Here is a 27,745-nt window from a genome sequence, read left to right on the forward strand (position 1 = left end):
ATAATTAGAAAAAAATGTTTTCTCTTCATCTAATGCTTACATTTGCTTAGAATAGATGTTCTAAATACTCGTTTAATTCGTACATATTATTATCCTAGTGTATTGCAGAAGCTTCGAGCGCTGGTGGCAATGAATGAGAATCTTAAAGGTCAAGAACAAGAATTTAAAGCACATTGTAGGGTAAGTTTGAGAAAGTTATTTAGATATGTCTCTGTTATTGTTTGTGTAATGCTATATAAGAAACTCCTTTAAGATCCTGTTACATATCTTCATTTTGCAGTATGGAATAGCAAAATAATTGCCCATCTGTGATCGAACCATGCTATATAGGTAGGACATGCAGGAATGAACAGATTGTAAATTTGTAAAGGCTTTGGAATCGTGATTGTTTCACAATACTAGCAACAACATTTTTTTAAAAAAAAGTCTAAATGAAGCCACTGGAATTAAGAAAGTTAAAATAAGCAGGAGTGGACTTTTTATTTGAAAAAAATGGCTCTGGGTCTAGAAAATTCTGGGTACTCTGTTCTTTAAATCAGAGTTATTTCCATCTAACAGTAGATTATGGAGTTTAATATTCTGGTAAATAGCAAAGTTGAACTGACTAATCGGCATTTGCTAACTTAGGTTAGCCAAATTAAATATTGGTTAAATTTATTATTTATTTATTTATTAATTGAATTTATATACCGCCCTATTCCCGAAGTACTCAGGGCGGTTCACAGGGCAAGTTAAAAACAATACAAAAAGAGAATAAAATACAATTAAATTAATACAAGCCCACAAAATTAAGATAACATTAAAATTGAAATTTAAAATTAATTTAATTTAGTTTAATTTAATTTAATATAATTTAAAATCCCTCAGTCCAGGCCAGACAATTCAAACAACCAGGTTTTTAATATTGGTATGAGTGTCACATAACTACTGTTCTAGTGGTCTCTGTCCAACTTCAGGCATGTTCAGGTATGTCTGGTCAATATAGACTTAGTTGGATTGACTTGTCCTAAGTCATACCTAAGCAGATATATGTTTTCTAATTCTCAGAATTCTCAACTAAGAGAATTTTTAATTACATTACTAGGCTAAACCATTCATTTAACCTGATACAGGGTTGCTTCCTATGTTACCATGTCTGTAGTCTTAGGCTGTAATTAATTTTTGCATGAGTTTTTAATGTTACATGGAGCCGAGGCTAAAACAGCACCTTGTTAAGAGAAATTTGGGACATAATCTTTTGTTGTGCAGATGGCATGCATTTTCTTCTCGAAAAGCATTAGGATAAAAGTAGGAATAAGAGAAGAGAAATGAAATGTCCTATGAATTTTCAGCTCCTGTATCTTAATGCCTTTTAGGGTAACAGTTATAGATTGCTGGAGAATTATTTTTACTGGACTCATTTAAGTGCCCTAAAATATTGTGACTTTAAAATCCCCTTTGAATTTTTTTTAAAGAAATGAGAGTTGTTTTGCAGATACATCTTTTAATTATTATTTTTTTCTTGTAATCTGGATGGTGGATGCATTTTTAATCAATGGTGTACTAACATTTTCAACCAGCATACATCTTTTATTTTCCGGAGCAAGAAATACTTCAGAAAAAAATATATATCTGTGTTTCTTCCCTCCCCAAAAGTATGCAGCTGTCAACATTAGAGCATCCTATATATCAGTAAGAGAAGTTCCATCTTAAATAACAGTGTTTTAATTTCTTTTTGTCTCTAGTCTATCTTCACCTAATTTGAACACAACCTGCATTCTTGATTATGCAGTTCTTGGCTTCTTTTTTCATAAAGAGTACAGTGTTGACTAATGGAGATGAACTATTTCTATTTTTTTTATTCTTTAAGGAAGAGATGACACGCCTCCAACAAAACATTGAAAATTTGAAAGCGGAAGCAGCTGAAAGTGGAGAGGAAAGGGTAAATAGCAAGTATTGCAACTTTCTATCCTTTGCTTCCTTGATAACTATATTGAATGGGAAAACCCTTGCAATTATCTGCTAGACACTACACCTCCTCTTCATGAGCTGTTTTCCTTGTTACCTTCTGGGAGGAGGCTCCGTGGTATCCGAAGCAGAACATCCAGATTCAGTCACAGTTTCATTCCATACAGTATTAACCTTGTAAACTCTAAAGCTTCCTCCTTCCATTAGGTATTCAAGATGGACAGTGATTAATATTTATATGTTACTTATATGTAAGGATGTAGGTCTATACATGAGGGACGCAGTGGCTCAGTGGGTTAGGACGCTGAGCTTGTCGATCAGAAGGTCGGCAGTTTGGCAGTTTGAATCCCGAGTGCCGCGTAACAGAGTGAGCACCTGTTACTCGTCCCAGCTTCTGCCAACCTAGCAGTTCAAAAGCACGTAAAAATGCAAGTAGAAAAATAGGGACCACTACGGTGAGAAGGTAACAGCATTCCGTGCGCCTTTGGTGTCTAGTCATGCCGGCCACATGACCACGGAGACGTCCTCGGACAAGCGCTGGCTCTTCGGCTTTGAAACGGAGATGAGCACTGGCCCCTAGAGTCGGAAACGACTAGCATGCATGTGCGGGGGAACCTTTACCTTTACCTTTTAGGTCTATACATAGTATGTTTAAATGTGTATTATGTATGTAGACACTTTGAGAGCAAGCAACTAAATTTCATTTTTAATGTGTGCCAATGTGCTCACAGTAAAAATGACAATAAAAGTAATCTAATCTAGTCTAGTTCTGGTTAGAAAGCGACAGGGATAGTTTAAATAGTCAGATGGTTTAAATCAGATATGTCATGTGACGTCGTGAGATGTATTGGGACTGTTTTGCCATTGCCGGCAATGGGGTGGGTGTGGCTTCCGGATGACACGTCCGGCCTGCAGGCCGGCAGTTTGACACCCCTGGTTTAAATAGTCAGGAAAGAGCAACAAAGCCTGGAAAACTTGTGAGCAATGAATCAGGAGCAGGAAAGTATCCATCTCTTCCAGGTGAGCTTTGAAAAAAGGGGGAAGAGAGACCACGTTGTTAGATCTTTAATATCTGGTTTTCTAGTTTGGCTTCTGTCAAGTAAGAAACATGCCCTAACCTGAAGAAGAGTTTCTGAAGCAAAATATATTCGCTTTCTTTTTTTTGGCAAAAGGAGAGTTAGCTATAAATTAGGACTGTATCATGTATGTGGATGCTATTGAGAAGAAGCTCCAGAATCCCATTAGATATTCTTTTTTCTTTCTCCCATTACCTTTAACTCTTAATTAGCTCCTAAACTTTAATCTGCATCATTAACCATTTGTATCCTCTTCTGAAATCAGTAACCTCATTCTGACAAGCAGCAGGAATGAGGTGTTTCACTTAGTGTGGAACTAAATGGTGAATACAGGTAGTTTTCAAGTGTATGACTACAATTGAGCCCAAAATTTATGTTGCTAAGTAAAACAATTAAGTGAGTTTTGCCCCATTTTATGAACTTTCTTACACAGTTGCTAAGTGAATCGCTGCAGTTGTTAAGTTAGTGACACAGTTGTTAAGTGAATCTGGCATCCCCCTTGACTTTGCTTTTCAGAAGGTCACAAAAGCTGATCATGTGACCCCAGGACATTGCGACCGTCATAAATACGAACCAGTTGCCAAGCATCTGAATTTTGATCATGTGACCATGGGGATGCCGCAACTGTCTCAAGTGTGAAAAACAGTCATAAGTCACTTTTTTCAGGCTGTTTGTATGGTGACTAAGTCAAGGATTACCTGTATTGCTGTACACTCTTCTGCTCCTCAGATTGGTTTCAGTAGAACTTAGTTCAGCTCACATGAATGTGGATATTTTTATGTCTTGAATAATAGGAACCTACTAAAATTATAAACCAACAATACAAAACCGAGAAAGAGAAACTGCAAAAGATCAGACTGCTTCTGGTAAGTAAGCTGGGGAAAAATGAACTTAACTAAATGCCTTCCCATCATGTTCAACATAATTTCTGGTTAATGTGTGAATGTTAATTTCTTAAAATGAATGCTTCAAAATGTAAACCTCGTTTCAAGCGATTATTATTATTATTATTTTTAAAAAAGCTGTTTCAACCAAGAACTGTCCCAGGGAAGCAGCTGCATGGTTATTTTGGAATGACACTCCATTTTTAAAAACTACCTAGTTTTTATATTTTGTTTGAACTCCCCTTCAGGCCCGCCGAAATAGGGAAATATCCATTTTGCAACGTAAGATTGATGAGGTGCCCAGCAGAGCTGAGTTGACACAGTACCAGAAGAGATTTATTGAACTGTACGGTCAAGGTATGTGTATTTCTCACTACTACATAGCATGCACTTATAGAGCATGATGATGCGTTTGGCTAATATTTGCTCTGTTAGTTGCCTTTAGATAGTCACCTTCTACGCCTATCTTCTCAGGTACTTGAAAAATGGCCTGCAGATTGAAGATTTGATACTTCTGTAATATTTTTTTTTTGGGGGGGGGGGTAAATGGTAATAAGCAGCAGATGGCAGCATCTAATCAACTTTGCTGATCTCAGAAGCTATGTAGGTTTGGCCTTGGTTAGTATTTGTGTGGGGGATTTCCTGGGAATTCCATAGCTGGAGACTAGATAGTGGTGATGGTGATGAATACCTTTGAATCAGTTACCTTCTGAAACAAGTCCCTGCAATTTTCTTGGCAACGCATTTGGAAGCTTGCTTCTTTGTGCTGAGAGAGTGACAGGTTCAAGGTCACCCAGCTGGCTTTGTGCCTAAGGTGGGACTGGGACTCACAGTCTCCTGGTTTCTACCCTGGTGTCTTAAATCACCTACTGCCCACCAAACTGGTTCCTGTGCACAGTAGATTAGGAAGTTGAAGACAGCAACAAACGATGTCTATAACACTGCCAGAAAGCTGCATAAATGCAGGATTGCCACCTTGGATAGAGCCATGAAATGTGAAGTGTTCATTGACTCATCCTTCCAAGGCGGGTAAAATGAGGACCCAGATTGCTGGGGACAGAATATGCTGACTCTGTAAACCGCTTAGAGAGGGCTGTAAAAACACTGTGAAGCGGTGTATAAGTCTAAGGGCTATTGCTATCTTCCATGATCATCATGTTCTCTACATGAGGGCACAGGAAGTGTATCAGCAGAGAACTAGGCCAGGTTCATTCAGATGGGGTGGATGGACACCAGCAGAAGACAGCCATGTCACGATCACTTGGCACTTCCACACAGAATGCTGTTATCCATGCGCTAGTTAACTACAGATAGCCCTCAACTTACCACCACAATTGAGTCCCAAATTTCTGTTGCTAAGTGAGACAGTCGTTAAGTGAGTTTTGCCCCACTTTATGACCTTTCTTGCCACAGTTGTTAAGCAGATCTGGCTTCCCCATTGACTTTGCTTGTCAGAAGTTCCCAAAGGTGATCACATAATCCTGGGGACACTGCAGCGGTCATAAATATGAGCTAGTTGCCAAGTGTCTGAATTTTGACCATGTGACTGTGGGAATTCTACGGTGGTCATAATGTGAAAAATGATCGTAAGTCACTTTTTTCAGTGCTGCTGTAACTTTGAACAGTCAACTGAACAAACAGTTGTAAGCCGAGGACTACTTGTAGAGTAGGGAAAACCTTAAGTCCTAGAAGGTGTCAGGATGCAGGGTTAAATTGGCTCTAATAACTCATCTTTTCTTAGCCTCCATTTGTCTGTAGCCCATCCAGAAGTTCATCTTATTGGGAGACTCGCCTATCCTTATTACTCTGTGAAAGTGGCATTTATAACCAGTGGTGGGATTCAAATATGTGAAAAACCAGTTGTCTGTGTGGATGCCGCTTCCGGAAGTCCATTCTGGGCCTGGGCAACAAAAAATTAGCTACCGGTTCTGCCGAACTGGTGCGAACTGGCTGAATCCCACCACTGTTTTGAACCCTGTTTATGAAGATTGGGAAATAAATACTAGACAGGTTAGGTTTCCTAGAGTTCTGAACTTGTTTAAATATATTTGAAAAGTCCTTTGGATAAATACTAATGTTAGGAGCATTAAAAAATGGTATCTGCTTCCCAACATTTGCATGAGGAAATTCCTGACATAACTATTTCTTGCTGCAGGTAGTAGAGGAATTGTAAATCTGGGAAATGAAGTGGGGAGCACAACTGTTTATCTTTTCCTGGGTTCTTTTCCTCCAGAAATGTAGGTATTTACAGATCTTTGCTGACAACCATAAGGTCTTTTTAGACATCAGCTCATGTTCCCCATGTAGATCAGTGCATTCTGAAATTGAACGTGGTTTGTGCCTCTCAGTTTTTTAAACAGAAGTTTCATTTTTGGTTTGGAAATGAGGTTGACAGTATATGTGTGTGTGTTGCGCTTTGTGATTTACTCTGTATATACAGGCAGTCCTCAACATACGATCACAATTGGGCCCAAAATTTATGTTGTTAAGTGAGAAATTTGTTAAGTGAGTTTGCTCCATTTTACGACTTTTCTCACCACATTTGTTAAGTGAATCACTGCAGCTCTTAAATTAACATGGTTAATATGGCAAGGTTTCTGGATTTAAAGTAAATACACAGAAAACTAAAATTCTGGCTAGAAATATGACAGTTTCACAGAAGGCCCTCTTAGAAGGATTAACTGGATTTGAGATTGTTATAAGGGTTAAATATTTGGGGGTGATTTTGTCGCCCTCTAATACAAAGCTATATAAAAATTATGAAAAATTATGGGGGAAAATTCAAAAAGAATTGGAGAGTTGGGAAAAATTGCAATTGTCTTTGTTGGGACGGATTGCAGCAGTGAAAATGAATGTCCTGCCCAAATTTTTATTTTTATTTCAAATGATACCGATTCTTAAGAAAGATTCTAATCTGGAGGAATGGCAGCGTGGTATCAATAAATTTGTTTGGGCAGGGAAAAAGCCACGAGTTAAACTTAAGATTATGCAGGATACTCGTGAGAGAGGTGGCCTTAAATTGCCTAATTTCAAATTATATTATGAAGCTGCTGCATTAGTAGGAATAAGTGATTGGATTAATTTGACGCAATTGAGGTTATTAAATCTTGAGGGCCACGATTTGTTGTTTGGCTGGCATGCATATTTGTTGTATGATAAGAAGGTAGACAACGTGTTTAGGGTGCATATTTTAAGACAGGCATTGCTGAGAGTTTGGAAGAAGTACAGACATAAGTTAAGCAGCAAGATACCATTGTGGGCAATTCCAAAACACGCAATAGAAAATATACATGCTGGCTTCAAACATGATGTGACTACCTATAAGGAGATTCTTAGTTTGGAAAGAAATGCTTGGTGTTTGAAATCATATAGCCTCTTGCGAGAAGAGAAGGTTGTTCAAAACTGGTTTCAATATACTCAGTTACGGGCCAGGTGGAAAGAGGATCAGAAAAATGGATTTGCAATGACTGATGAAAATTTGATAAAGCAAATTAGAAATCAGGGACTAGCACATATTAAACGGATATATCTTGCATTGATAGAGATTGATTCAGAAACAGAGCTTGTTAAGGATTGTATGATAAAATGGGCCCAAAATATTCAGGAAGTTATTACAATGGATACTTGGGAAAAGATTTGGGTCAGGAACGTAAAATTTACTCAAGCTCAAAATTTAAGAGAGAATTTTTATAAAATGTTTTATAGATGGCATTTAGATCCTAAAAAGCTTGCAAGTATGTATCCGAAGTATCAGCCTAAATGTTGGAGGTGTGGTGATGAAGACGCAACTTATTTTCACATATGGTGGACATGTAAGAAGGTTAAAGCCTTTTGGATAAAAGTTTGGTGGAATATGCAGAAGATTTTTAAACAGAGGATAAAGTTTTGTCCGCAACTTTTCTTGTTGGGAATAATTGTAGACGCTACAGTTGTGGACACTAAGTTGATGTTGAATTTAATTACGGCAGCGAGACTTTTGATAGGCCAGTATTGGAAGAAAGAGGAACTGCCGACCATAGAAGAATGGACTTTAAAGGTTTCCGACCTGGCTGAGATGGCGAAGATTTCGGCTTATTTGAAAGACCACTCGCAAGAACGCTATATTATGGAATGGAGAAAATGGATTGAGTTTATCCAGAACAAGTATAGGGTTAAGAAGTTTTATGTAGCATTCGAATAAGTCTTCTTTCGTTTTCTTTTTTTTTTTTTTTCTTTTAGTTTTTTATATATATTTAATATTGCTAAGGTTTGTTTTATCCTATATAAGTTAGAGAGTGATGGATTTTAGAATTTATAGTTGTTAGTATATGATTGTTTATGATTGCTTTTTATATATACCTTGTATTTAGCTCTGGGAAGTCGGGGGGGAGGGGGGGAGGGGGGGAGGTAGGGGGGGAGGAGGGAGGAGGGGAGGTAGGGGGGGAGGGGGGAGGGGGAAGGGGGGTTTTTTTAAAGGAAAACTGTATTTTAAAACTTTTCAATAAAAAAAAACATGGTTGTTAAGTGAATCTGGTTTCCCCACTGAGTTTGCTTGTTAGAAGGTCACAAAATGGGAGCACACAACTCTGGGACACTTTAATCGTCATGAATGTAAATTGTCAAGCATCCGAATGTAAATTACGTGACCATGAGGATGCTACAACGGTCATAAGTGTGAAAAACAGTTGTCAGTCACTTTTTTCAGTGATGTTGTAATTTTGAATGGTCACTAAATGAACTGTTGTAAGTTGAGGACTACCGGTATAATGTGACCAGTACTAAGGTTTTCCTGGTAGAAAATGCTATTATCTCTGCACTGTTCTTCCTATCACTGCTTCTGTATTCCCGGCCTGATGTTTTGTTAGTCTGCAGTTGTAGTTTGGCATTTTTCATTGCTTATCCTTAAAAACTACTTTAAATAATAAAAATGAATCACCTTTCCTCAAAAGCTGTTGGGGCAACGAGTTAAAAATAACGTTTGTGTGTGTGTATACATATAGACATGGAAGTAAAGAATGCGGTAAAGTAGAACCACACAGTAAGAGACAATAAAAATATACCAGAGCAGATTGATCTGTTCGGTCCATTTGTGTGTGCATAGCCATGCACGCATATGATTGATCAGCAGCCACACCAAAATAATATATGAGTTTTACCATTATGCCTTTTCAGGCTCTCCAATACTACCATTAATAGCCTGAAGAGTGTTTTCTGTCAAAATCTACCTTATTTTGCTCCAGAACAGATGCCTTCTTTTCTTGGCTGTGCTTAATGTAGTGAATGGATGATTTAGGAGAATTCTGCCTTTTGCCTGCCTGATAGATACTTAAACGAGCATTGCAAATCATTTAGAATAACCATTTTTGCTTTACAAGCTGAGGTTTTGTCACTTCCAATAAATTTATGTGAGCTACAATTCACAGAATGTTGATTTTATGTTAAGATCTATTGCCTGGTGTTTTGAGACTGGCTGATTACTTGCCAGCTTAGTTTTTCCCCCTTTTTTATTTTATTTTATTTACAACGTTAAAATACAAACTCCGAGAAAGAAAAAAAAATACAATAACAGAGCCAAACAAGACTATATATATAGGAGGAGAATATAGGACAATTTGAGAATGGATAGGAAATAAATCAGGACTAGATATTTGGGGTTTTAATACAAATCCATTATAACAATCATGGATGGTTTTCATAACAGAAAAAAGTTGCAGCTATGGTCTGATAAAGGTAAAGGTAAAGGTTCCCCTGCACATGCGTGCTAGTCGTTTCCAACTCTAGGGGCTGGTGCTCGTCTCCGTTTCAAAGCCAAAGAGCCAGCGCTTGTCCGAGGACGTCTCCGTGGTCATGTGGCCGGCATGACTAGACACCAAAGGTGCACGGAATGCTGTTACCTTCCCACCGTAGTGGTCCCTATTTTTCTACTTGCATTTTTTACGTGCTTTCGAACTGCTAGGTTGGCAGAAGCTGGGACGTGTAACAGGCGCTCACTCTGTTATGCGGCACTCAGGATTCGACCCGCCAAACTGCCAACCTTCTGATTGACAAGCTCAGTGTCCTAACCCACTGAGCCACCGCGTCCCTTATAGTCTGATGCTTAGTCCCAAATTGGGGTATCATAATTTTAGATAGTTCAAAATTTACGATTTTACTAGCGGGTTTCTTTAATAATTTGGTGAATATATTATAAATTGCCTGTAAAATTTAAATGCAATCATTTCAAACGAGCTGTTTGAGATTGGGGGAATTGCAAAATCCATGGTATAGACCAGAGTTCCCCAACCTTTCCAGGTTGGCAGCCCAGCACGAGGGTGGGGGGTGGTGGAAAAAGGAGAAGAGGGGATGGTTATGTGTTCACTGCTCACACGAGTGGGGCTGTGAGCACTGCCGCCCGCCACTTGCAAGAGTCATGTTGCGAACATGTGCGAGCGCGCCAGATCCCCACTCACATGGTCCGTAGGTTGGGGACTGCTGGTGTAGATATAGTAATACTCTGTTTTGGAAACAGAACTATATGTAGGAACAATTACACCAAAAATGGATGCACTTCTAAACACAGGCCCCAGGGGAATGCCTGCTTAAATACAGTTGTTCTCTTAAATGGAATGGTTTTATTCGATCCCATTCTGAACATTTAAGTATAGAAAAGGTGCTATTTTAATGGTATATAAAAATATGAAGAGAGCAGTGGTGATCTTTGAGAAGAAAACATCTTGAACGCATGATTGAAACACCCCTTTAACATAATGAATCAAAATACTACAAAGGTGAATACAAACTTTCAGTCCTGATAATCATCATGTGAACAATAGGTTCACTTAAGGTCCTCACTGTTCCGTTTAACAACCACTGCTTGGGCTTAACAACAGCTGCAAAAAAGGTCGTAAAATTGGATCAGAAGTGATTCTTTCAAATTGCTTTACAGTTGTCATCTAATTGTCAACTACAACCATAATTGCCAGATCCAATTACAGTAGTAAATCAGGGACTACTTGTAGGAAAGGTATATGCTGGCTGGGGAATTCTGGGATCTGAACTCCACATATCTTAAAATTGTCAAAGTTGGAAACGCTGATCTAGACTTTTAATTCTTAAATGATTTGGAAGCTGTTTCACTGTTCATTTTCATCTGTATTTTGAAATAATTTTCCTTGTGTTTTAATTTTTGTTTCAGCATCTTTGAATATTTGTTGGAGTAGAAAGGTGGGCTGTAAACTAAATAAATATACAATCAGTTGCGGTCTGCTACATTTTTATCTTGTTTTTTCTGAATTCTTGATTTTTCACAGTATCAGCAACGCACAAAGAAACAAAGCAGTTTTTTACCCTCTACAACACACTGGACGATAAAAAGGTGTATTTGGAAAAAGAGGTAAGTAAGATTAACAGTAATTTGGGAAAACACAAAGCCTATTTTTTGAGATTGATAATATTGTGAAATAACCAAGGCTGCAAATCCTATATTAGCTTATTTAGAACTAAAATACACTTTATGTTTGCTTATTAACAAATTATATTGGGGTACACTCTGAATTTGTAAAACAAACAACCTTTTGCTTAAAAATATTGTTAATGTTGTGGATATAAAGATAGGTTCCGTAATATTATTTCTCAGTGAATCAGTGTGTGACTGATGTCCACGGAACAGGACAGTTCGCCATGGCCAATTCACCACAGGACAATTCGCCACGGGACAACTCACCATGGGACAATTCAAAAATTGTATTTAATTCCTCATTTTAGCCATTGTCTATCCACTGCAGGATGAAGGCCTCTTCCGCATGTTTCCAACCTATACGGTCCTGAGCTTTCTTTTGCCAGTTGGGCCTATAATACTTGCTGATGTCGTCAATCCATCTTGTTTTAGTCTCTTTCGTGGACGCTTTTTATCAAGTGGGATCCATTCTATGATTACCTTGATCCACCTGCCATCAGTTCTTCTTCCTATTTGACCAGCCCATTTCCATTTCCATTTTTTTAATTATTTAAAACAATTTACAAATTATTTTCATTCTTGTTATTCACACCTCATTTTGCTCCTCCTTTTGCATCCTTCCTTTAATTATTCCATTTCACCATTTCTTTAGTAGTATGTAATTTTTGTTCCACAGCAAGTTGTCCTGGGGCAAGTTGGCCATGGCAAATTATCCTGTGGATGAGTTGTCTTAGACCCAAAGTCCACGTGCTGGTACAAGGAGGGATAAGAGGATAAGTCTAGACCAGGGGTAGGCAACCTTGGCTCTTTTATGACTCGTGGACTTAAACTTACAGAATTCCTAGTCAGCCATGCTGAGGGGAAAGGGAGAGGTTTCCAAGCTCAGCCATGCTGGCTTAGGAATTCTGGGAGTTGAAGTTCACAAGTCATAAAACAGCCAAGGTTGCCTACCCCTGGTCTAAAGGTAAAGGTTCCCCCGCACAAGTGTGCTAGTCGTTTCCAACTCTAGGGGCTGTTGCTCATCTCCGTTTCAAAGCCGAAGAGCCAGCACTTGTCCGAGGACATCTCCGTGGTCATGTGGCCGGCATGACTAGACGCCAGAGGCACACGGAACGCTGTTACCTTCCCACCGTAGTGGTCCCTATTTTTCTACTTGCATTTTTACGTGCTTTCGAACTGCTAGGTTGGCAGAAGCTGGGACGAGTAACGCGCTCACTCTGTTACGCGGCACTCGGGATTCCACCTGCCAAACTGCCGACCTTCTGATCAACAAGCTCAGTGTCCTAACCCACTGAGCCACCGCGTCCCTTGGTCTAGATTATGCCATATAACTGTCAAGCTATGAAACCTACTGCCTTTAGGACCGCTGTAATTCTTCTTGCTTGCCTGCAGTATGGGGGTGAGTGTAGGGAAAGTTTGGGATCCACAGGGGTCCCTTATCATCCTGAAAGCCAAAACTGTTGAAGAGTTGATTTGGTGAACTGAAGTTTCTTCTCATAACAATTACTGGAATATGTATTGGACAATGTGACCTGAACTGTCAGAGAGGGGAGAGAAAGTTTTACTCTTTTAATTATCTGCTTTCCGCCATTTCCTCAGAGCTAGTTTCCATTCAATTCTGCCGGTTTGTTACTGCCTAAAAAAGTTTACATTAGAGGAGGCAATGACTCTGGTGTTTTGCTTGATCGGCTTTTCAGCCGGAGCATGACAATAACTGTATAACTTATGGTGCTGGTTGGGAATTCTTCTAGATGCTGTTTAATTTTGGTACTTCAGCCTTGGAAGAAAACAGATGGAATACTGCCCAACATAATTTGTTTTACTAAGAAATTATTCAATTTGGCCTGCTTTAGCCTGTTCTGCTAATTTATTAGGAGATTAATCCTCTTTCAGTGGAATTCTGTTCTGAGGATGAATCAGTAAATCTAGTATTTTCTGATTCTAAGATTAATAATGATAAACTTTGCAGCCTTATCGGAATTCATCCTTTTTTTTTAGCTTGTACTCCTCTGGCAATATAGCTGTTTATATTCCCACATCTAGGAACCTTTTAACTTGGCTTTTGAATTTATTCTAGGTTGTTTAGGAAAGTAAGTGAGAAATTGTTTGTAGTATACTATAGTTACGTTTATCTAAATATGTTTATGTTATGTTTATCTAAATACTGTATCTCTGCTATTGAACAGTGGCATATTTGTAAATAAAATACATATTTGGATATTTTAGACTGGTAATCTAAATCTCCTGCCAGCACATATTTTATATAGTGCTGGAAATGTGATAGCATGCAGTATTTGCATTTAATATATCAAAGTAACACAAGGTGGTTCATAGATAAATATTCTTGCCATAATGATTGCAAGCATGCATGAGTAAGCTGTCAAGAATTACCTCTCATTTTTTGCAATCCAGGATATGAAGAATTCACATGTTCATTTGTCAGTAATTATGTAATCAGTACTCTATTGTATAATATACAATCATATATAAATTGCTTTTTAACAAATTTATTGCTTGAATGACTTTATGTGGAAAACTTTATATTTTGCCTTTTTCAGGTTAATTTGCTTAATTCCGTTCATGATAACTTCCAGCAGTAAGTAAACTAATAACATTTTTTTCCTTTGGGCTAAGCATAATTTCGTGACTTCTTGTGTTCAATTTCAATTTAAGAAACACTTTTAAAGCCTTCAGACATATATTGCAGTATATCATAGTATGTATTATAAAACTCTATCCAATAGTTGCTCGTGCAAAATATACTCCTGCTACTTTTCTCTGAATTTTTAAAAAGTATAGTCAGTTTGGTGTAGTGGCTAATTAGATTAGTGTTGGCCTAAAAACCAAGAGACTGTGAATTCCAGTCTCACTTAGGCATATAAAGGCAGCTGGGTTACCTTGGACCAGTCACTCTCTCAGCCCAAACTACCTCACAGGGTTGTTGTTTTGGGAAAAATAAAAGGAGGGAGGAGTATTAGGAATGTTTGCCATCTTGAGTTATTTATAAAGTAATAAAGGCAAGATAAAAATAAATAGATAAATAAAGGCTTCCGGTTTGCCAACGCCGCCATTTGGAGCGTTTGGAGGATGGTTCTTGTCTTCCACATCCAGTTTCACATCGCTGGGGGGTCCTAAAAGGGCCAAAGAGTTGCCCTGGAGGGGCGACCAGCAAGAAGGAGATTTTGCAGAAATGCGGGGGGGGGGAACTCCCCTGTTAGTGCCTGCATTCCCTTCGAACCGGTGGACAAAAGATATAAAGGAGAAGAGAAAAGATGTATTAAATGTTGAAATTGGAGAAATTTTGGTTATTGAATTTATGGTATGTGGAAATTATAATGAAAACAAGAATATTATATTGTATTATTAACCTGTTGATATGGAAATGAGATAGATAGGATGTGTATCTAGATTATTAGGCACTGGAGAGAACTGTGATAAAGGGAAGAGGGGTCACCTAGAAACATGAAAATGAGAAACTTCAAACGTTTAACTTTAATATTAATGCAAATTAAAGCTGGGAAAATTTATAAGGTGATAGATGTCTTAAAGATGAAGTGTTAAAATAAATAATATTTATATATATATATATATATATATATATATATATATATATATATTTGTGTGTGTGTGTGTGTGTGTGTGTGTGTGTGTGTGTGTGTGATTTGTTGCCTTCCAGGGAGAAATAGAAAATGATTCTCTAAGTATTTGGTTTTTTCTTCTTGACTCCTGACATGTTGCTATCTCCCAGTTTCTAGCCTGGTGCCTTAAACACTACCCCAAACTGGCTTTCATGTATTTGTTGTGCTTTAGCAATATTCTTCTGAATATTTTACGTGTAAATATTTTATGTGTAAATATTTTATTTACACATAAGTAAAATTGTTTGTCCTTAGGCAGCATGGCTGGTACTAAGAACAATGTCAGTTTTGTACATCGTTCAAGAAACCATAAAAGGTTGGCTTGCAGATATACCACTTAAAGAAACCAATCCCTAGGGATGTTTGCAGCTAAACCATAATTGGTCGTGCTTGTGTTTGCAAACACACAGAGACTTTTGTTGCAAACAGAAAGATTTCATGGGGTTCCTGAGTGTTAGCCTGCCAGGTTGTCTTGTTTTAGTAAGAGCTCTTTATGCTCATTGAACATAATTTGGAGCACTTGTTAAACCGGGGTCTCAAACTTAAATCACCATGGGTGCCCCATGAGAACTACTTCCACTAGCTGGAAGGTTGCCACACTAAAGCCTCATTATATTTCTGAATTGATACAAAGGACTTTGACAAGTGAAAAATAAAAGAGAACGAAAAGTATCTCAGCATGCTGTTAATCACACATTTATCAAATTAACAACAACAACAATTCTGTTTTTTGTGAAATAGAAACTTGCCATCTGGGTGACACCTCTCAGCCCTAGGGAAAAGCAAACCACTTTTGAAAATGTTGCCAAGAAAACTTCAGGCAGTTGCCAGAAGTCAGGATGGATGGAGGGAGGGAGGTAGGGAGGGAAGGAAGGAAGGAAGGAAGGAAGGAAGGAAGGAAGGAAGGAAGGAAGGAAGGAAGGAAGGAAGGAAATGTAGAAAAAGTATCCTTCATCGAGCTGCCCATATCCTGCCTTTTTTATTTTTCTGGTCTCTTCTTGACTGGAGTGATAGTTTTGTCCCTTGCTTGCTTGTTATCTTTTCCAGTCCTTGCCTTAGACAGGGAGTAGTATGGAGGGATGGCCAGACTCCTCCTCTTCAACTGCCTCTCCTTGTAGCAGTCCCAATATCCTGCCTGTCCTCCCTGATGAAATTTCACTTCCCCCTTTTCTCTGCCTGAAGGCATTACCGAGTGTGAGAACAGGAGCTATTGGGCATGAGCAGCTTTGAGGTTATCCCTGAGACCACTTAACTATATATACCCTCCTAGGCTGGGAGATCCATTGGACGGGACTGAAGCAAGTTACCCTGTTGCACATCCTGGATATCTACGTGGTGTTCAGTGCCTTTGCTTACCAAGTGGTATCTCAGTGCCTACAAAGTATTCTGGAGGGCTTCAGAAAATGATTTGACAGCCAGATACGACCATGGGCTGTAGATTTGGGAGCCCTAAACTTTCAGTACTGCTTTTCACAGATGCAAGATATTATCTCCAAATAATGTTTTAAGGAAACAAAGTCCGTATCTTACTTTTCATTCTGAACATTGGTTTATTATCATCCAAGAATTCATAAGCTTAGGATAACTGCACTGACTACATAAAAACCCAGTTTGGTATAGTAGTTAAAGTATTAAGCCAAGAGACCATGATTCTAGTCTCACCTTAGGCACAAAACTCTCAGCCCTAAGAAGCAAGCAAAGATAAACCACTTCTCAAAACCTTGCCAAGAAAACTGCAGGGACTTGTAAAAGGCAGAAAAATTAAGACTACATAAAAAGAGTAGAATGAACATATACACATACACATATATGTATGCTATCCTTCTTTAACTGTATATTGCTGTAGAAAAATAAAGTGGGCAAAAATATCTCTCTTTTCACTTTTCCAGTCTCAGTCTTTCTGTCCACCATCTAAAACATTTGCTTTTCCTTTCAGAGCCATGGCTTCCCCTAGTGCTCGAGACCAATTTCTGAGACAAATGGAACAGATTGTAGAAGGAATTAAACAGAATCGAATGAAGGTTAGATAACCTTTTTCAGATATTTGATATGTGTGCATGTTTCCTTTTTCAAATGTCAGTAGAATTGTTCTCTTTCAGTTGCTCTAAATATGACCATACTTCAATGTGCTACAGGGAATTGAACTAGAACAAACATTTTCAAAAGAGCAAATTTGGTTTAATTTTCCTTTTAACTTTTGTATCGTTATTTATATATGCCCTGTGAACCGCCCTGAGTCCCTAGGGAGAAGGGCAGTATAGAAATCAAATAAAACTAAACTAAACTAAACTAAATTTCAACGGAAGGGTTAAAAGCTGTTCAGCCACAGAAAATATTGCCTTGACTGGGGGTGTCTGAGGCTGGATAGGGTCTGTCAAAACCTTTACATTGAGGAAGGACAATTCATCTTGGCAGAAGAATTATTGATTGTTTTGGATTAGATAGGCTGTTCAATATGTGCCTGCACCACATATTATTTGAACATGATCCCTTGCTGTAAATTAACAAACTGGATGATATTGCAAAGCGTTTAGTTTTACTCAATCAGTTTTAACTGTCGTAGTTCCAAGTAACCAGTGCTTGAATCAAGCACAATCTTCTCTGCTTTGCTCTGGCTAAACTTCATTTGATCCATTGTGGATTCAGGTAGGACAGAAGCTGCCTTTGAGAGAAGAGTAAAAGTCCCTTTGATCTAGATTTTCATATGAATATGGACCATAAAAGTGGAGTCTCAAGAGTTTTTCTTTTTGTAAGCAGAAGGAGCAAGGAAAGTTACAACAGAGTTAGGATACTGAAGAGTTTAGAGAACTTTATTATGCGATCTTTCAGGGCCTGCCTGTTTTCCCCCATTTCCCTGTTTAAAGGTTTATAGATTAAGGTAATGTGGAACAGTAGTTTGGTGTTTTCCTGGTGGGAGGGAAAAAGGTATAGAGAAAAATCCCTGAAAGTTTTAATTTTCTGTTTTTATATATTGCTTGATTTGGTGTAGTTATTGTGTATTGAATAGTGTTGCATAGTGCCATCTCTCTCTCTTCTTTTCCTTACAACAGTTGGAGAGGAAAAAACAAGAAAACAAAATGAGAAGGGACCAGTTAAATGATGAATACTTGGAATTACTAGAGAAGCAGAGACTTTACTTCAAAACAGTCAAAGAATTTAAAGAGGTAAGAGAGGGGTGATGGTTATGGAACTGATGTAATTTATATTTTCTCTACAAGAGTCCTGAGCATCTTGCCACACCAGATACTCTACTGAGGTTTAGAAAGGAAAGAACAATCAGCAACATGTGTCAGCTATATAATAGATAGTGCACAACCAAAACTTTATTCAGAGATCTCAGGTCATTCCTTAAACCAGCTTTCAATGGGTTAGGTTAATACAGTATGGTTACTTCATGCTACATGAAGAAACAAACTACTTTTGATGTTGGTTTACATATGATACATCATAGCTTGATAATATTTTAAAAGAGGGTTGCTTTTCAGCAAGGTTTTTGATATCGCCTTATATCATCTAATTTGATATCGCCCTGTATCATATAATGTCACATAAAACAGTCTATGAAATCAATGGAATTTAATATTGGTAGTTAAAATCTGAAAGCAGTGTGTGGGATAGTTGGGTTAATATATTATGATAGACCAGAACTTAGGTTATTATTTGTTTGGTTGATTGATTGATTTCTATAGCCATCTATCTCAACAAGTGACTTTTGGGTGGTTTTGTTGCTTATCATATAGCCTCAACCCAAACCATTCTGGCTTATAGATCATAGTTCATTATTTAGTGTGTTGTTGACCGCTTTCATCTTGGCTTCTTGACAAGAACATGGATAGAACTCTGTAGGGCTCAGTGGGCATGTTTAGGAGAGACACACCAATGCACACACCAGAGTAGAAGCCATAATGATGTCATAGGAAAGGACAACTTTTTGGACACCCCTCCCCATGATTCTTATGTTTAGAAAGTGGAAGCGGGAGACCTCTGGAAAACAAATGGATTCACTCCCACCCCATTGAAAAGTGGAAAAAATGCAAACAAAATAGGATGGGAGGGCTGCATGATGTCAATGGGTTGCTTATACCTAGTAAAATCTAATCTAGAAGGCACTGTTGTCTAGGGGTACATTGATTGTTCAGAGAGTCTCGTACTTTTCAACATGATTCACACAGACCAAATTGATCCCCTTTCCATTCCTTCGACCTGTCAAATTCCCTTGCTTCAGATTCTCATGCTTATGGAATTTGATCAAAGCAGACAGCCATCTCGAAACACTAACAATCACTTTTGAGAAGGAACTTCCATTGAACGTGGTGTGAATTGCATCTTACTAGTGGTGCCTGGGATGGCAGGACTAGCATTGTTGCTTATCCTAGATGTCTCTTTCATGTTTTGAAGACCCACCTGTTTCTTTTGCATCAACAGGAATGCCGCAAAAATGAAATGCTTTTGTCAAAACTGAAGGCCAGATGTCCCTGAAGAACTTCAGCAGAAGCTTTTTGGTTTTTTCCTGTGATCAAGTTCATTATTCCTCACACATTTTTCGGTATCATTCAAAAATGTAATCCTCTCTTATATTATCTTTGCACTAGTTAAGATTTCAGATACAATACACGGATTATGTTTGAAGCAGAGAACAAATGAGTAATATGTAAAACAAAAGCTTCTAACTTGTTTGGCCAACTTACCATATTGAAAAAGGGTTTACAAGTGCTCCGTTTGGCCCTCTTGTGTGCATAAGGAGCAAAACTGAACCCTGGAAATAATCCACAGGTAAAGTAATGATCAAAAAGGGATTTGAAGCTTACCCCTCTAGGCAACAGTTACTATGTGCGTATATGTTTACTTCATAACGTGGCAGTCAGGTTCCGAATCTGTGAGTCTCGAGCAAGAACAATTTTACTTAGCCCAAATAGTAACATTCAACTTTCATTCAGTTGACAGGTACAATAAATATCCTGAATCTGAAATGCCCTATAAGCTAGTAGAGGGCACTTCTGGTGTCATACCAGGGCGGGAATCACTAGCACACCTTCAGACACACACATACGTGCACACCCTCACTATGCAATTAGGATTTAATATTCCTGTATTGTCATCTGCCTTTCAACCCTGGGATTTTGTTTTAAACAGTCGCCATCGATAATAGTGGAAACTGGTTTTGGATAATGCAGGTTATTTGAAGGTGGGAAATTGCTTTGATCAACTTGTTTCTTTTCAACAGGTAAGGAAAGTCATAAGGTAGGGAATAGGGAGGAAGGTTTTTAGGACATATTAAATTTCCTGGAACTAACATGTTTCCTTGTGTCTGTCTTCCATTTTTCACCTGGGTTGCAACCCATCTGACTTAAATTCTGAGCATTGGTCCTTGTAACATTGTGGAAAGTCATATAGCCGTGAAGTTGCTCCTTTGGAAGCTGGTGAAGATCTGCAGATGTTTTTAAATGTATTTATTTACTAAGCAAATGTATATAATTATCCATCTACCAGAAGGAATTCTGGGCAGTGAAAAAAAAAGTTGAGTCTGCATTTACAGTACTATAAAACATTGTACCACAGTCTGTATTACTTGTATTCTTCAGTGAGAAAACTAATAAAAATAACGTCTCATTCAAACTGAGTTTGGTTCTGAGTCACTCATTGAGACATGTCCATGAAGCTTGATAGAGAAATAGTTTTCCAGTTGTTTTCCGAGATGTTTTTTCAGCTTTCCAACCTATTCCCAGCCCTGGATTCTATGAAACATTAACTAGATGCGACCCTGTTTAAATTTTTAGATCAGCCAAGGTCCGCCAGGTGTTGCAACTGTTGATGTGGCTGAGAAATTAAAACAGGGAACAATCTATTAACTCATTTCAATAAGCCTTTGAAGCCTTCAATTTCCACATTAAACTAAAATGATTTGAGGTATCATTTGTGAGTACAACAGTTACTCAAAAGTGAGCTGAAAAGTCTGCAATCCAAGCTTTCAGCTAAGGTCTGAAATACCAGAAAAAGAATACCAATTAGTATAATTTACAAATCGGCACAATGTTAAGGGCTTCAAAAAGAACTCTGTAAAAGTAAATTCCCTTATTAAATTTGGATTCCTTTAGATATCATATTTATTGGTTATTCAAGTTACCTTCAAAAATCCAGACATCCACTAAATCGCGGGTGTCAAACTGGCAGGCCTGTGGGCTGGATGCATCACGCATAAACCACGCTCCACAAAGGCAAAAAGCATCCCGATCGAGTTTTGACACCCATGCACTAGATGCTAATAGCTGAAACAGCAATACTATACATGTTTATTACTCAAATGTCATCTAAATACAAAAAGCAAAGATGTTAGCTTTGCTTTACATTTCCCATTCTAGATAATATGTAAAGTAGCCTCCAGCACTAATTCCTTGGAGCAATGCTAAATGGTGCCGAAGCCAACCATTCACCATTTATTTCTGCAGTCAGGCTTTTTATGGATTTACTTCTTTTCAAAACGAAAATGAAATGCATTGTCCTGAAGACAAGATATGGTGCCAAACCGCTAACTTTTCCAAACTGATAATCCAAGCATTGATACACTGTTGCTTTTTAAATACTTAATCCCTCTAACGTGCAATAGCTTTAATTGCTTTTTGCCTAGGAGACACAACAGTTGCCGCTTTATGAGCTCAGTTTTAATTCCCCAATAAAAATCTGAAAATGCTTTTACTTGGAGGTGAAGGGGTATGAATACTGCCAAAAATTGTCATTACTGTTGTGATTCAGGGTCAGCCTGTGGGTTCGGGAGTTGGGTCGGACGACTCAGAGGAGGAGGAGGGGGGTGTTGAAGAGCTTGCTGAGGGGATTTGACAGCTTGATGAGAGCCCCCAGCAAGGCCCCTCTCATCTGGTCACGATGCAGACCCAGCTGTGTGAGCCTGACGGCGTGGATGAAGATGACCCACAGCTGGCCCTGTTCAAGGACGCCTGACGCAGGAGGCAGTCAGTCAGGAGTAAACAGAGGGAGGCAATGGGGCACCTCGGAAGGAGGCACAGAGAGGCCACGCCCTGAACTGTATTTAAGGGGAATGTGTGGGAGGGCTGGTTTGCTGAAGGCAACCGCTTGGATTGTTCCTGCGTCTTAGCTCGTGTTTTATGGTTGGTGTCTTGTCTTGCTCTTGTTTTATGTGAATAAATTTGGCAGGCTTTATTCCAGCCTCTTGCCGTTTGTAAAGGGGTCGTCCCTGCTTTTGCTGCAGGGCCGGTAGCAGGCTGGTACAGAACAATTACGTTCTTCCTGCCCTCTGCTATAAATATAATCCAGGTGATGGTGGAAGTCATGTAAAACCCCACACATGAGAACATGACATAATGTGTCATCTATATCTCAGCTCTGACATCTTAAAGGAAGGTGGACTAATTACAGGTAGTCCTCAACTTACAACAGTTCATTTAGTGACCGTTCAAGATTACGGCAGCACTGGAAAAAGTGACTGGACCGTTTTTCACACAATCATGATCACATGATAAAAATTCTGACATTTGTCCACTGACTCCTATGCATGACAGCTACAATGTCCTGGGGTCATGTGATCCACTTTTTGGTGACCTGACAAGCAGTCAATGGGGAAGCCAGATTCATTTAACAACCGTGTTATTAACAACTGCAGTGATTCACTTAACGATGCTGGCAAGAAAGGTTGTCAAATGGGGCAAAACTCACTTAACAAATCTTTCACTTAGCAATATCAATTTTGGGTTCAGTTGTGGTCATAACTCGAGGACTAACTATATACCATTCTGATAGGTTCCGTTCAGGATACCCGAAGCAAAGACTGAAGATCAGGATAAGTAATTGCTGCTTTCTTAATTATATAAATAATAAACCTTTATTGTCAAAGTACAACATGTGTACATTGAGATTAGCTGAGCCTCCCCCGTGTTCTCTCCCCCCCAACACACAGTGACAACAAACCCTCCATCCCACCACACTATGTGAACCAACTACACCACACACCGGCCTCCCAAGTCAATTCTGCATAGGTTCACAGAGATTATGTCCCATTTAAAAGCCTAACAGCCCACGGATAAAAGCTATTTTTCAGCCTGTTGGTACAGCTGGCTATATTCGTATATCTCCTACCAGATGGTAGGAGAGTAAAGAGATACCATCCAGGGTGTGAGTCATCCCTGAGAATCTTCCTCACTCTTCCAAGGCAGCGAGCCCTGGCGATGCCATCCAGTGGTGTCAGGGGACAGCCCACAATGTCTTGTGCTGTGCTCACTACCCTCTGTAATACTTTCCTGTCCGCGGCTGTCAGACCAGCATACCAAACCACAATACCATATGAGAGGACGCTCTCTATAGTAGACCGGCAAAAGAGGGTCATTAGCCGTTGTTCTACCCTGTTCTTCCGCAAGACCCTGAGAAAGTGAAGCCTCTGTTGCGCCTTTCTGGCCACCTGGGTTGTGTTAACTTTCCAGGTCAGATCTTCACAGAGGTAGACTCCCAGAAATTTAAAGGAGGAAACTCTCTCTACACAGTCCTCCCCAATGTAAAGTGGGGCAGGTTCCTCCTATATCTTAAGAAATAATCCTCACACTGGTATGTAAAATGTACATAATAACAATGTGATTAATTATTATGACCAAACTAGGACATTCTGAACTGGTCAAATATTTTTCAAGAAGATGCTTTCACAATTTTGTTACCATTTGAATGGGTAAACACGAAATGAACAAACCTGTCTTTATTGGTGAATAGGCTTAAATGCAAAACAACAACAAATTATTGAAAATATAACTGCAGATTTCTCTAGCAATAACTTAGAGCTTAGCTTCTAGATAACAGACAAAGCTCTCAAAAGTATTGGATATCTTTGGAATGCTCTTCTCAATGAAAGTTTCACCAACTTCCAATAATTCAGTACCTGCCAGATGCATTCAATTATTAATCCAAAATTCCTTTTGTAGCTTTAGGGTGACTGAGTTCTCAAGCTGATACTCGGCACTTCATGATTCCCATTGGGTTGTGTTTTTTTTTAAATAGTTTGTCTCTATCCTCTTGAAAATACATCTGCAGGCTCTCTATGTTGAATACTACATTAGAAAGACCTTCGCTCTTTCCGCCGGGATCTGAAAACCTATTTATTTGAACAAGCCGGCCTGGTTTAAGGGTTTGGGGTATTTTTAATTATTTATTGTTAGGGCTTAATTAATTTAATTTCATTTTAACTTTTGTATGGAAAGCTTTTACTGCCCTGTACACCGCCCTGAGTCCTTCGGGAGAAGGGCGGTATAGAAATTCAATTATAAATAAATAAATAAATTACTGAGTCTTCCCCATTTGACACCAGCTTACTTAGAACTAATCACCGAATTTGCTATTCAAAAAACAATAATGGTTTGATAAGATCACCTTTCATATCTGAGAAAATTAGTGGAGCTGGTAAGGTGCAGAAACGTGCAGTGGTGGGATTCAAATATGTGAACAACCGGTTCTCTGTGTGGATGCCGCTTCTGGAAGTCCATTCTGGGCCTGGGCAACAAAAAAATTAGTTACCGCTTCTGCCAAAGTGTTGCAAACTGACTGAATCCCACCACTGGAAACGGCATTACCAGCAAAATGTTTGCATAGTTAGTTTCAGAGGGTGCACATGAGTGGACAGAAATAATTGTATCAATGAGGAAGTCACTTTCCTCCTCCATTGATGGCTTTCACTAAGGGGTTATGGAGTTCCTCCACACCTTAAGTTGCCTTTTATAAAAAAAACTTGTCAAGTACTATTACAATGTTTTTTGGGAGTGAGAGGGAAACTGCTTTTATTTTTTAGATAATCATGCTGCAACGATAACTTATAATGGGAGTATAACAAACATTCAGAGATGTGGGTTTTCTTCTTACCAAGCAAATATGTAAAAAGCATGAGGAGACTAATCATAATTTACAGTTAGGTTTCCAACAATTATTATGCACAGTTTTTTAAAAAGTTCCTTTTTTCTTCATGATGACTGTAGTTATGAATGGAAACTTGCCACATCAGTTTCCTATCTGTCCCAAGAAACTGAGTGCTTTGGCAACCAGTACAATCAACTCTGATTACCTTTTATCATTTCTTTTTGTTTCTGAGTTAGAAGAATAATCTGAATGTGGAAGAGCACAAAGCAAACGTCGTCGGAAACCGTGTTTGCTAAGATAAAAGGCCGAAAGCATACAGGAGATAGCATCAGTGCCCAGGAAGGTTAAAAATGAGAATTTTCTTACAAAAATGAGTTTGTGAGTTTATCACCAAAATGTGTTTGCGTGTGAAAGTGGGCGAGCGTAAAGCCTGTATCAGAGACAGCTACAGCGGTAGAAAATAAGATTATAGGTTGTTTAGAAATACGACATCTAAAATAATTAGCACAAGGGGGCAGGTTTTGCACTTTTCTGCCGCATAAAAGCAGCTGTAATTATTCAGCTGTTTAATGACATGGGTGAGGAATATTTGAACATGTTTGGTTAAAAGCATCTTGTCATGAATGTTGAGGCATTCCTTGCCACCACTTTACAGAAAAGTGTAAAAAAATAAGTTTTCTTTCTTGCAGTGTACCCGGTTAATATTGACATCTGAAGCTTGGGAATAAAGTAGGCCGCAGACGTGTCACGAGCAATGACAGTTTTGCTATTGTTACAGCCTCTGATGAAAACATTCAGATCATCTACGTGTTGTAGTGGATGCCCTACTGAATAGGGCTAGTTCCATCTGTAAGCTGAAATAAGAAACACTTTTTAAGATAGCAGCTTTTCACACTGTAAGTAACTATTCTTATGGCTGATTTACTCACACTCTATAGAGAAAGGCATTTCCTAGACAACAATGGAAAATGCCAAAATTATCCTCCCCCCACACAAACAGAAAATACATTTTAGATACCACAAATGATCTTCATACTTCTTTCCTTGTGCAATTTACTTATTTGAAAGTAAGGCTGCTTATATATCGTAACAACTCTAGTTGGTAGTCGTTTTATCCAGTTGGTATTATGAAACTAGTCTATCTAATTTATGATATTGTCACTACACCATGCAATTAATTATATTGGCTAACTGTACCGTTTTGTTTTGATTGCCATAGCTTTTTCAGGCCTGCATGTGACATTTCTAGTGAATAGGCTTGGATCGTACCAGATTATTTATCGCTATTGGGAGCCGTAGCAAGGCAATTCTTATATTAAAAATTTCCACGTGATCCTATTTTGATCACCTGCTTTTAACTGGCTTACAAAGTCCAATTTCGTTGTCAAGGTTCTCTGAATGAGAGACAATTCCTCAAGAAACACAGGGTTAGTTTTCAAAGCATCTTTCATCTTTATGAGACAAGCCTTGGGCATGGGATAGTATAGTCTATTAAGTAACCTTAAGATTGATAACAGGAAAAGCGCACAGGAAACTTTAGCTCTCCAGTTAATGTTTAGCGTTGCTTATAGGCTCCTATAAAGCTAAAAGTAATACACAAAAGACAAGCAAGTCTATTTGTACACTACTTTATGCATCAGATCAGTGTTCCTCAACCTTGGCAGTTTGAGGAAGTGTGGACTTCAACTCCCAGAATTACCTGGCTGAAGATATGAAGTCTACATCTCTTCAAGCTGCAGAGATTCACATTAATTCAGATCTTTTTTTTTTTTTGAATAAAGGAAATATTTTACCGCCTGCCCACCTTGTTTCATAGCAGAAAATTAGCCTTTTATTTTAAAGACAGCTCACTATGTACCAAGTGAAAAGGTGAAGCTAGATAACTACAAGGCAAATCCAAAATCACCCACCTACCCATCTATTCTATACAATCAGGTGTGCAAAAAAAAAAACCATCCAAAGGACAGTGCATCTAGAAGTCACCTTATTAAAATGGAAAATAGTGAAAGTTTACATGCAGTTGTTAAATAGTAATAAAAATTTCACAGACTATAAGCAGTGTTATGACCGACTAGCCAAAATTATTCATTGGAAACTTTGCCAGACATTTGGATTTGAATGTAGTAAAAACTATTGGAACCATCAAGTTGAGGTTTTGAAAAAAATGAGTGGGTTAAGATCTTATGGGACTTTAAGGTCCAAACATACAGGCATCTTGTTCATAACATGCTTTGTACAGCAGTCATTGAAAGAATGAAAACCAGGTTCATTGATGTTGCTGTACTGGGTGATGCCAGGATGGAGGATTGGAAATAGGAAAAAAAAAAAAGAAATACCAGGACTTGCAGATCAAAGTTGAATGCTTATGGAAAAAGAAATCTATTGTTGTACAATCGTGATTCGAGCCCTTGTAGTTATAGCTAAAGGACTCCTTCAATATCTAGAAATTTTGAATTTATTGTACCTTTTTACAAAAACAAATTGAAACAAAACCTGGCTTGGAACTGCATCTGTTCTTAGACACCATTTTAATAATTCTTAGGTCTTTGCTTAGGATTTGAATCATTTTTACGAGTCTTAGTCTGTGAATCTAACTATATATTACTCATAACAATATTAAATTGTTATTGTGCCCAATTCCCAGCAACTCATGCAAACAGCTCTTCCTCTAAGCACAACTGCCAGCTTTCCAGTGTTGTGCTATTGCAGAATTTCAAGAGGCAAATTCTTCCAAATAAGCCAGCCATGTAAACAAGAGCTAAATGCATTTGCAACAGAGGTGAAAGCTTGTATAAGAGATTTAAGAAAGCATCTGCAGATCAGAACTGGTAACTTTGAATGCGCAGCCCACATGCTAATTCAACCTTTACGATCTTTCTGAGTGTAATCATTTAAGTCACACGAAATACAAGCTTTCCCCATTTA

The 27,745-nt window shown here is 38.5% G+C and overlaps 1 protein-coding gene across 2 annotated transcripts in view; it reads left to right on the forward strand.

Annotated features, from left to right (window-relative positions):
• The window catches only part of CCDC93 (CCC complex scaffolding subunit CCDC93), a 42,340-nt gene extending 21,761 nt beyond the window's left edge, over positions 1-20,579 (forward strand). For both annotated transcript variants that reach the window (XM_083367048.1, XM_083367049.1), the window contains exons 15-23: positions 99-180; positions 1,850-1,921; positions 3,818-3,889; positions 4,156-4,264; positions 11,176-11,258; positions 13,880-13,917; positions 16,896-16,980; positions 18,010-18,123; positions 19,385-20,579. In XM_083367048.1, coding sequence (XP_083223174.1) covers positions 99-180; positions 1,850-1,921; positions 3,818-3,889; positions 4,156-4,264; positions 11,176-11,258; positions 13,880-13,917; positions 16,896-16,980; positions 18,010-18,123; positions 19,385-19,438 — 709 coding nt within the window. In that variant the 3' untranslated portion in view covers positions 19,439-20,579. The remainder of the gene's footprint in view (positions 1-98; positions 181-1,849; positions 1,922-3,817; positions 3,890-4,155; positions 4,265-11,175; positions 11,259-13,879; positions 13,918-16,895; positions 16,981-18,009; positions 18,124-19,384) is intronic.
• Positions 20,580-27,745: the final 7,166 nt, after the last annotated feature.

The sequence above is a fragment of the Vipera ursinii genome (genome assembly GCF_947247035.1).
Source record: "Vipera ursinii genome assembly, chromosome: 1".
NCBI classification, from domain to species: domain Eukaryota; kingdom Metazoa; phylum Chordata; class Lepidosauria; order Squamata; family Viperidae; genus Vipera; species Vipera ursinii.